General features: G+C 49.8%; 1 protein-coding gene across 1 annotated transcript in view; it reads left to right on the top strand.

The window, feature by feature from the left end:
• Positions 1 to 436: 436 nt before the first annotated feature.
• LOC147671273 (uncharacterized) overlaps positions 437 to 9,745 on the top strand; it is a 73,062-nt gene continuing 63,753 nt past the window's right edge. Inside the window, exon 1 of the mRNA XM_086948108.1 lies at positions 437 to 2,487. Within this exon, the coding sequence (XP_086804234.1) occupies positions 491 to 2,487 (1,997 nt within the window). The 5' untranslated portion in view covers positions 437 to 490. The remainder of the gene's footprint in view (positions 2,488 to 9,745) is intronic.

Below are 9,745 nucleotides of genomic sequence, written 5' to 3'. Positions count from 1 at the left end.
AATAAAACGAATGTGACCTTGTGTAATATTACTGGTATTCGGTGAGATACTGTGGGGCGCACAAGCTGGGCATGTTTCAGTAGAAACAGCACCCTTGCAAGCTGTCATGTCAAGCACATCCTGGATAATTGAGCACAAGGCCCTTTTTTTGCCCTTTGTCTAGCATATTTTGCAGAAAAAAATCTGTACAGGTTAGATCACGACAGTAAGACACTTATAATTTTGCAAGGAGATTTTTCTTTATTCTTTTGCATTATCAAACATCAGTTATCACTTTTAAGGAGAAAAACTAAATTTACATAAATATGGTTAAACCATTGCAATATGGCCGACCCTTCAAGCAGCTAAATACTGTAGGCCTTCGTTTGTGTCAATGCCCTTCCCTGTCCACGCGGGGTCTTTCCTGGCTCTCGTCGCATGTTTAGGTGTCCGCGGCGACGCCTGATGGAGAAAGACCCATCCATGAACTAGTGGCCCGGCGGCTCCTGCTATGGGCTCCCGGGAGCGGGCCGGGAAGCGCAGGAAGAGGAAGCGGGACTCGGAGTCAGACTCGGGCGCTGAGAGCAGACGGCGACGCAGGCCGCAGTCCTCGGACTCTGAAAGCGGCAGTGACCGGGGCTGGAGGAGGGAGAGGCGGCGTGCAGAGCCGGAAAGAGGCCGAGGGAGGGAGCTGAGCCGCTTCGGGTCGGGTATCCCAGCGGAGGGACGGCCCAGGCCCAGCAGCTCCAGTGACAGCGAGAAGGCGCGCAGGAGGAGCCCCCCTACGACCCGCCTGAAAGACAGAGAGCGCCCGGGGGAGAGGAGGGAGCGGGGAAAGGCCCACAGGAGCAGCCGCCCATCCTCAGCCGAAGACAGGGGAAAGAAAGGAAAGCCGGGCCGCGCTGGGTCCAGCAGCTCCAGTGACAGGGGCAAGAAGGCCCCGGGCAGGAGGAGCCGGCCTGGGTCCAGCAGCCCTGGGGGCCGAGGGAAGCAGAAGGCCCTGGGCAGGAGGAGCCGGTCTACCTCCAGTGACAGGGGCAAGAAGGCCCTGGGCAGGAGGAGCCGGTCTGGGTCCAGTGACCGGGGCAAGAAGGCCCTGGGTAGGAGGAGCCCTCCTGTGTCCAGCAGCTCTAGTGACAGGGGCAAGAAGGCCCTGGGTAAGAGGAGCCGGCCTGGGTCCAGCAGCCCTGGGGGCCGAGGGAAGCAGAATGCCCTGGGCAGGAGGAGCCGGTCTGGGTCCAGCAGCTCCAGTGACAGGGGCAAAAAGGCCCGGGGCAGGAGGAGCCCATTTAAGCCCAGCAGCCCTGGGGGCCGAGGGAAGCAGAAGGCCCTGGGCAGGAGGAGCCGGTCTGGGTCCAGCAGCTCAAGTGACAGGGGCAAGAAGGCCCGGGGCAGGAGGAGCCCATTTAAGCCCAGCAGCCCTGGGAACAGAGGGAAGCAGAAGGCCCTGGGCAGGAGGAGCCTGTCTGGGTCCAGCAGCCCTGGGGACATAGGAAAGCAGAAGCCCTGCAGGAGGAGCCGGTCTGGGTCCAGCAGCTCCAGTGACAGGGGCAAGAAGGCCCTGGGCAGGAGGAGCCCATTAAGGCCCAGCAGCCCTGGGGATCGAGGGAAGCCGAAGGCCCTGGGCAGGAGGAGCCCATTAAGGCCCAGCAGCCCTGGGGATCGAGGGAAGCCGAAGGCCCTGGGCAGGAGGAGGCGGTCTGGGTCCAGCAGCTCCAGTGACAGGGGCAAGAAGGCCCTTGGCAGGAGGAGCCCATTTGGGCCCAGGAGCCCGTCTGGGTCTAGCAGCTCCAGTGACCGGGGCAAGAAGGCCCTGGGCAGGAGGAGCCCGCCGCTGCCCAGCAACCCTGGGGACCGAGGGAAGCAGAAGGCCCTGGGCAGGAGGAGCCGGTCTGGGTCCAGCAGCTCTGGTGACCGTGGGAAGCAGAAGCCCCGGGCCAGGAGTAGCTCCAGGGAACGGGGGAGGCAGAAGCCCTGCAGAAAGAGCCGCTCAAGTTCCAACGACAATGGGAAGAAGCAGCCCCGCAGGAGAAGCCGCTCGGGATCCAGCAGTCCGGAGGGCCGTGTTAAGGCACGAACTGGTACCAGGGACAGGCGACCAGGACTCCCCGGAGGGAGGAGTCGCAGTGGCTCCAGAGGTAGGATGAAGTGTGTCCGCGGTGCCTCCCCGTCAAGCGGTAGAGAGAAAAAGCGTCCGAGGAGGACAGGCAGGTCGTCGAGCTCTTCTGGATCCAGTGCCTCAGGGGAGAGAAGGAAGCACAGGCCCCGCAAAGAGAACAGCTCGGCCTCCAGACATGGTAGCCCTGCTGAGGACAGGCAGGCCCGGTCTGTGGGGAGCGGAGCCAAGCGCAGGAGACGCAGCAGGTCCTCTGGTTCAAGGGACAGACAGGCATCGAAAGAGAAGAGGAAGCGTGTCCGGGACTCGCCGCAGAACTCCCATCCACGAAGGAAGAGGGATAACTCCCAGGGGAAAGAACGGCGCCAGCGAAAGAGGGAACACAGTGGCAGGTGAGCATGAAATCCGTTTCCTCTTGACCCTGCTCCCCCATCCAATAGGTTAAAATGTCCACTTTTCTATTATATCTGACAGTCCTAGGATTGTGTTGATTATAAAGTTCCGATGTCAAGTGGTAAAATGTTTTTTTTTTTAATGAACCAAATGGTTACTAACCAGTGGGAGTAGTTTTGCTGAATTTCAACCCAACCATTAGATGACAGAATAATGCACAGCATGTGAATCCAGAAAAGATTAATGCTACAAAACGTTATCTGCCATCAGTATGACCTTTTATCACTTGTGAGTTTAGGTACCTTCTTGACCTTAGTTTGAGGATTGTGGCATAGTCCCAAGTCTGTTTTGGTTGGTGAGCTGCAATGTCAGTCGTGTATTTCTGGTGTTGATTGATACTAGCAATACGTTTTTTTATGATGATAAACTGAGTTCCAGATATGTCAACACACTTTTTTTTGTCTTCTGTCACATGGTATTGGCTCATTTAACACAGACTTTCATTTAAGAGCCCTTATCACACAGAGAAGATGCTCTTTAAAAAAAAAAAAACACCCACAGAGTTTCCAGCGCCTTGGAGCAGGCTCTGCCTGGCTGATGACCATTATGCTTTTTAAAATCTTTCATGGACATAGACTTCCGTTTCAGAAACTTTTTAGTGTTATTTGCTACAAGGTGGAAGTAGATGCTCAAGTAAGAACTGGACTCCTAAGCCCTATTCCCTTCACAGCACTTCCATAGCTGGTAAGGCAGTGACTGGCATTGTGCCCACCCCTGGTGGCAGAAGATCTTTTGTGGGCCATAACAAGAACTTACAGTGGGTTTAGAGTCTGTCAAATGCTTCCATTGGTTGGCTTTATCGTACAATTTGCTTGCTTCATACTTGGTGACAATTGTTCCTCTTACTTCCTCTTCTTTTTGTTCCTCGCCGAAGCATGGTCTTTTGCTATTCTTTGGATTGGCTGACTTGTATTCTTCGAATCCTCACTTTTGGGGAACTATTTTCCTTTTTTGTCAAGCGCTTAATGAGCGTACATGTTTTCCTTTCTTCCTTGCATGTTTTTCCCCTTTGGTACCCGCCCCAGAGTTCTTGTTATTATCTCTCTGATGTGCTTCTCCCCTGCCTTCACACTCCTTTTTGTTCTGTCCCTACTTTGTTCGATGCCCTCCCTACATCCACCCAGCTTTTTAGGTTGAAGCTTGCCAGGAGGTTACGATCAACCTTTACTACTGGCGTGAGCATCGACTCTCTCTGCTTAATTTTTTTTGTTTTTTTTAAAGTATTTCCTAGAGCAAAGTCACTTTTCAGTTTTCTGTTTGGAATGTTCCCATTGGTGCAGAAAACTGCTGAATAGCCAGCTTCATGTAATCCATGTTGATAGTATAACAGTTTGAGGAAGGGTGGGTCGAACTTGTTAAGTAAAATATAGTTAGGATTCCGGTATGGAATGTGGTGTGCGGCTATAGAAGGTATGAAGATACCTATGAAACCCCCTGCAAAAATTGAAGGCTGGCAAGTTGGTAAACTAACAATTCAAAAATTTGCAACATTCCTGACAGTTTTTCAATTCTGTTAAGGTCATGGGGTGAGGATTATGCTTCTCTTCCTTTTACTGCTTCAAAACAAAAGCCAATCACAAACTTTTTTGAAACACTACATTTCCCATGACTCCATACAGCCACCTGACCAACCATAGAGACCCAGCCCTATATAACTCCTCAACATCCCTATATAACTCCTCAATATCCCATGAACTTTCTTTCTGTGCTCAGTTCAATGAAACAAAGGCAGTCTGAAAACCTAGCAGTGCCGGATACAACCAACGTTCAGGCATCTGCAACAAGGCATCAGCTAACAGTACTTGAGCCCCAACAGGGGTCGGAATCTGGACTCCTTCCAATGATTCTTCAATGAAATGAATGAAATGAAATTGGATTTGTAAAGCGCATGGCTGCCCGTAAGCGTCCCAGCGCCACCATGCGAAATTAAGAGGCTCTGAGGAGGGACAAGGGAATTTTTGAAGAGGCTTTGGGAAAAAGAAAAAATTTAAGACATTTGCGGAATTTGCTAAGGGACGGTTCCATGCGGATGTGTCTAGGGAGGGCGTTCCAGGTCTTTGCTGCATTTACCGAGAAGCGACGGCCTCCCGAGCGAGCTTTTCTGACTCTGGGGACTATGACCAGATTTTCAAGGTCAGATCTCAGGGCTCGTGAGGGTTTGTATGGGCGTATCAGGCTGCTCAGGGCTTGGGGACCTTTACCTTGAAGGGTTTTGTGGACGATACATAATGATTTAAAGGAGATGCGTTCACGCACTGGAAGCCAGTGCAAGGTTTTCAGCAATGGTTTTCAGCAATGGGCAATGAGCATCTCTGCCGTAAACTAGCTCCTCACCAACCAGGGGATCTCCATTTCCCTTGGAACGTTGGATAATCTGACTTTCATTTGTTACTCGTTCCTAGTAAGTAATCAATATATTAAGCCGTAAAACTTACCGAACCACAGACATCTCATAACCAGAATTCAGTGAAGAGGGAGGGAACAAGGAATAATCAGATTACATATCAACTGTAATACATAATCACAGATATATAAATACATCGTGGTAGGGATAAAGCTCGCTGTGTCCTTAATAGAATGAGAAATTCTTGTCTATAATGTTGGAAAATTTTAATTCTATGTCAGGCTAGAGGTTCCGATTATGCTTGTTTAAAGCTGCGTCACCACAACAGAAGCAACAACCACAATAGGTTTACAATAGAATGACTGGAACGTTGATTCCACTGATCAATCTGCCGCTTTCAGAATGCCAGACAAACTAGAACTCAAAGTAAATGATTTAGAGGCCAGTGCGCCACACGTTGAGTGGGCAACCAACATGGAAATGTGAATCCCAGCTTCACTCATAAGCCAATGCACCCATCTCTCAAGAGTGTCAGAGGCCACTGAGCGAAAGGATTTCTCGAAAGCAATTGGCCTCTCATATCAGTACGAAATTCAGCAGTACTTACCTCGTATGCTTTCAAACGCTGCACCACATGAAGTTTGGGGTTCTCTGGAAAAGCAGGATAAGAAACCGATGATGAATTACATTTGTAACCCCGTCGGAGGAAAAAACTCATCCTGCAAGATCCGTTTCTCGGACGTCTGACACCCTCTTACAAGATATGAGACACAATAGCGTAGTTAGTTTGGGCAACAATTGCTTTCAGGACATATATTTATTGTGAGACCAGGTTTCAAACACCGCACGACCACAGACACATCCCACAAAACAGAATACTTAAGAAGAGGAAGAGGGACCCTGCGGATGCCTCTCTGTAACTTACAGACAATGGGGTGTTCGCCTACCGGTTTACCATCAACCAATAAATAACCCGCAAAAATGGCGGACCTAAAATTGTTAACAGATCTGTATGCAATACCAACAGATGCCAGGGATGACAAAAAAGTCACTACCTAACAACAATCTACTTCAGCTGGATCTGCACCCCTTTTCACGGCACTAGCCACTCCAACGCTTCCAAATGGAAGAATTTCGTTGGTGAGTGCTGGAAGACCAGGCCAGACTGATAGGTCATTAGCCCCCTGCTAAGTCTTGGGACACTCCATCTGCTCCTAAAACTCTTCAAGCTACTAGAGAGAGGTATTGTGACAAGATCAACAGCAGAGGAGTGGGGGGGGGGGCGCGGCGGAAGGAGATTACAACGGAATCCGAATCAGACAAGCACAGGTGAGCTCCAGGAGAACTGGAAATAATGGCCGTCCTCTCCAAAAAAGTGTCGCTAGCACAAGTTCTGCTCGTTGATGGCGCAGCTGAGCCAACACCCTGGGGATCATCAAGAACTGGGTAAAGGCATTAACCGCATCCGTGCGGCGCAGATTCTTCCCCGGTGCTGGACATTCCAGAACAGGGTGCGGTCGTGACGGAACCATTCCGTCATCAGCACAGCTCAACCGTGACTGATGATGGAATGGTTCCGTCACCAGCATCGAAGGGGTTAAACAGATTCGGAGTCCAGTCCAGAAGAAAAGAGTCTGTGGCTTGGGCTTCCGGATCTGGAGGCCAACTGAAGAAGATTGAGAGTTGGCAATTGAGCCGAGGCACAATCGGGTCTATCACACAAGGACCCCACATGCGATTCAGCGCATGGAACACTCTCTGATCGAGTCTCCAGTTGCTGAAATCCCGAAGATGCCTGGACTGCCATTCCGCAGCAGTATTGCTCTGTCCCGGAAGGTATTCCGCCACTACAGAGATCCAATGCTGCAGACAAAAATCCATGGCAATCTCCAATAGAATGCAGGATTTCGTCCCGCCCAGATTCTTCCCGTAGCGTACCGCCAAAATATTGTCCATTTGAAGCAGTATGCAACAACCCAACCTCGCTGGAGAGAGGCTGCGGATCACAAAGTATATTGCTAGGCGCTCCAAGCAATTGATATGGAGGGACCGCTCCTCCTGAGACCAATGACCTCTTGTTGAAATTGTGCCGCAATGCGCTTCCCAACCCTAGCGACTGGCATCAGACTCGATCTCAATCTCTGGAGTTGAGACAAATATCGCCCTATCATTCCATGCTTCCATGTGATTTAACCTCCACAACATCTGACCTGTTCGGCATAGCTGAGGCCTTTCTGCAGATGTCGAATCTTCAATCTCTGAAGCGCCAATAATGCTGGGGACCTGGGAAAATGTCTTGTATCGATGAGGCCAACAAACCCACTACTCGAGCAAACAACACCAAGGACACGGTCCGCCTGCTCTGAATCTACCTCTACTCTCTCTTGATATTCGGGACTTTTTGGGGAGAGAGAATCGGTTGGCAAAGGAGGGGGGATCTACTTGAAATCCCAGAAATTTTATGCATTAGAATGGAGTAAGAACAGACTTCTGAGGATTCACTATAAAATATTAACAACAACTAAGGAGTGACTAAGTGTAAACGAATAATTAAACAAAAAATCTTTTTAGTGTCTTTTTCTTCATATATACCTCTTACTATCCCCCTCAAGAACAAAGAAACCCCTTAAAGAAAAATATTCCTAAGGGGAACCAATGTCCCTGTGTGATTTACAGAAGGAAATGAAGATCTTATCTTTTTTAGTTGTTGTTAATATATTGACTGGGGTACAGGAGTGCCTGCTCATGCCCTTTCTCTCTAGTTGTTATTTGAGATTCACTATAAAACCCAGATTTTGGAGAAGGATGATTGTCCATTTCAAGGGAGTGATAACCAACTGAGGGCATTGGGCCATGAGCATGTTGTTGCCTAAATAAATAATTAGACGCTCCTCCCAGAGAGCTCTGAGCTTCTACCACTGGCCTTAGGAGCTTTAGAAAGCACCAAGGGGCTGATGAGAGTCCGAAGGGGAGGACTTTGTTCTCGTAACAAAGGTCTTGCCAAAGGAACTGCAGAAAGCTTCTGTGGGGTGGACACATTTGAATGGAAATGTATGCTTTCTTCAAATCTAGACCAGCCATCCAATCCCCTTCCTGAAGAATATTCCACAAAAGATGGATGCTCTCCATCTTGAAATGGCGGTAGACAACCCAGCCATTGAATTCCTTGAGATTCAACATTAGATGAGAACAGCCATCCTTCTTTTCAGCCAGGAAGATGCAGCTGAGAAATCGGGTGGGTGAGAGGCAGAGGCTATGGAACCCTTTTGAAGAAGGGTATCCACTTCGGAGGAGATGAATCTCGCTCTCGTTTGGAGAAATACATAATTGGAGGGGAAATGGATTGTCTCAGGGAACTGTAGAGTTTGTTTGTAGCCCTGAACAGTCTCCAGAACCCAAGCATCTTTAGTAAGTGTCTGCCAAACGTGTAGGAAAGACTGAATCACATCTAAAAACGGAATTAGTTCTACCTGCGATACCAGAGTTCTGGGAGCAGCCTTGAGAGTCTCCATAGCGCCCTTTCAGGAATCGATTCTTGTTGGAGCGGGGACGAGAGGAGTAGAGGGTGGGGTTGTTTGGGTCTTGGTAGCCACCTCGGTTCTGATAGTAATAACCTCTGTGTGGGCCTTGTTTGTTTCCACGGCCGAACATGCACCCTCTAAAACTTCCAGTCCTGCTAAATACCTTGCGGTGGGGCCCTTGTGCCTTATCCAAACTGCTAATTGTTGCCACGCATTTGAAAAGCTCTTTTAGGAAAGGTTGGCCAAACGGCAGACCCTGTGCCACTGGCCTGATTCCGATGATGCAAGTTCGGTGAGCTTTGGTTCGAGCTTAAGGAGGATGGACCTGCACCTCTTGCTGGAAATGGCACAGTTTACGCTGCCTACTCAACAAATAGCTTGTTACGCCCAACCTATCAACTCAACTGGGTCGATGGAAATGTCTGACTCCTTGGCTCGGCAGCTCAGCTCCGGGATCTTTGTTAAAGGACCGGACAAGTCCAGCAGCTTATCCTGACCGGACGGCCAGGATCTATGGATCCCTTTTTTTGGATCTTTAGAATACTTTTTTGGTACTTGACCAGGGTAGGATCAACCTCGAGGGTGTCTGAGACCTTGCCCGGAAGATCAGGGCTAGGCCATTTGGACCATAGCCGAGCTCGCACATCTTTATCAAAAGCCTAACAGATATGTGTTTGAACGTAGACCGCCGCTTCTTGCAGAGGGAGCCATGGAGTACATTTTGGCTGGACAATTTCAAGTGGGCTCAAATATAAACTGCGTGGCCTGAGGAGTGGGATTTACGTGACGCTCCTTGTGTTTGTTATGGCCAGACGCATCTTCGTGGTCTGAGATTTGGTCCGAGGAAGAGCCGAAATTATCATCCTGAAATGGACCGGGTGCTTCAACAGAGGATGCAGCGCTATAGTCCTGATCTGCAGTGGGATAGTTGGCCAACCTCTCAAAGACAGCAGCGTGCGGACCTCTAGAGACCTTACCACTGGTCTTGGAACGTAAGGGACGGGTAGGCAGCCAACCCTGCTGCTTTGCTTACCCACAGAGCTGGTGGTTCAAGGGCTCAGTGGCCCTTACCAGGGCTTTGTTGACTAAAAGCTGCTCCCCAACATCCAAAGCATCCACTGCGTCTTCCCCCAGAGGTCCAGCAGGGTCCTCATAATAATGCCCTCTTCGTAATATTCAGCCAAAAATAAGTTTTCTGCACAGCCAAGATGTCCCAGGAGGGCAAAAGACCAACGAGCATTAGAGGCATAAACAAGGCTCAATAAGGCGCAATCGGGGAAGAATAGGCAAAGTATTTAAAGTAATGAAGTCAATAAAGAGTGGAGGGGGTGT

Source organism: Lissotriton vulgaris, unplaced genomic scaffold (assembly GCF_964263255.1).
Source record: "Lissotriton vulgaris unplaced genomic scaffold, aLisVul1.2 SCAFFOLD_1877, whole genome shotgun sequence".
NCBI lineage: Eukaryota > Metazoa > Chordata > Amphibia > Caudata > Salamandridae > Lissotriton > Lissotriton vulgaris.
The sequence above is the reverse complement of the archived record's forward strand: the minus strand, read 5'-3'. Positions and strand labels throughout refer to the sequence as shown.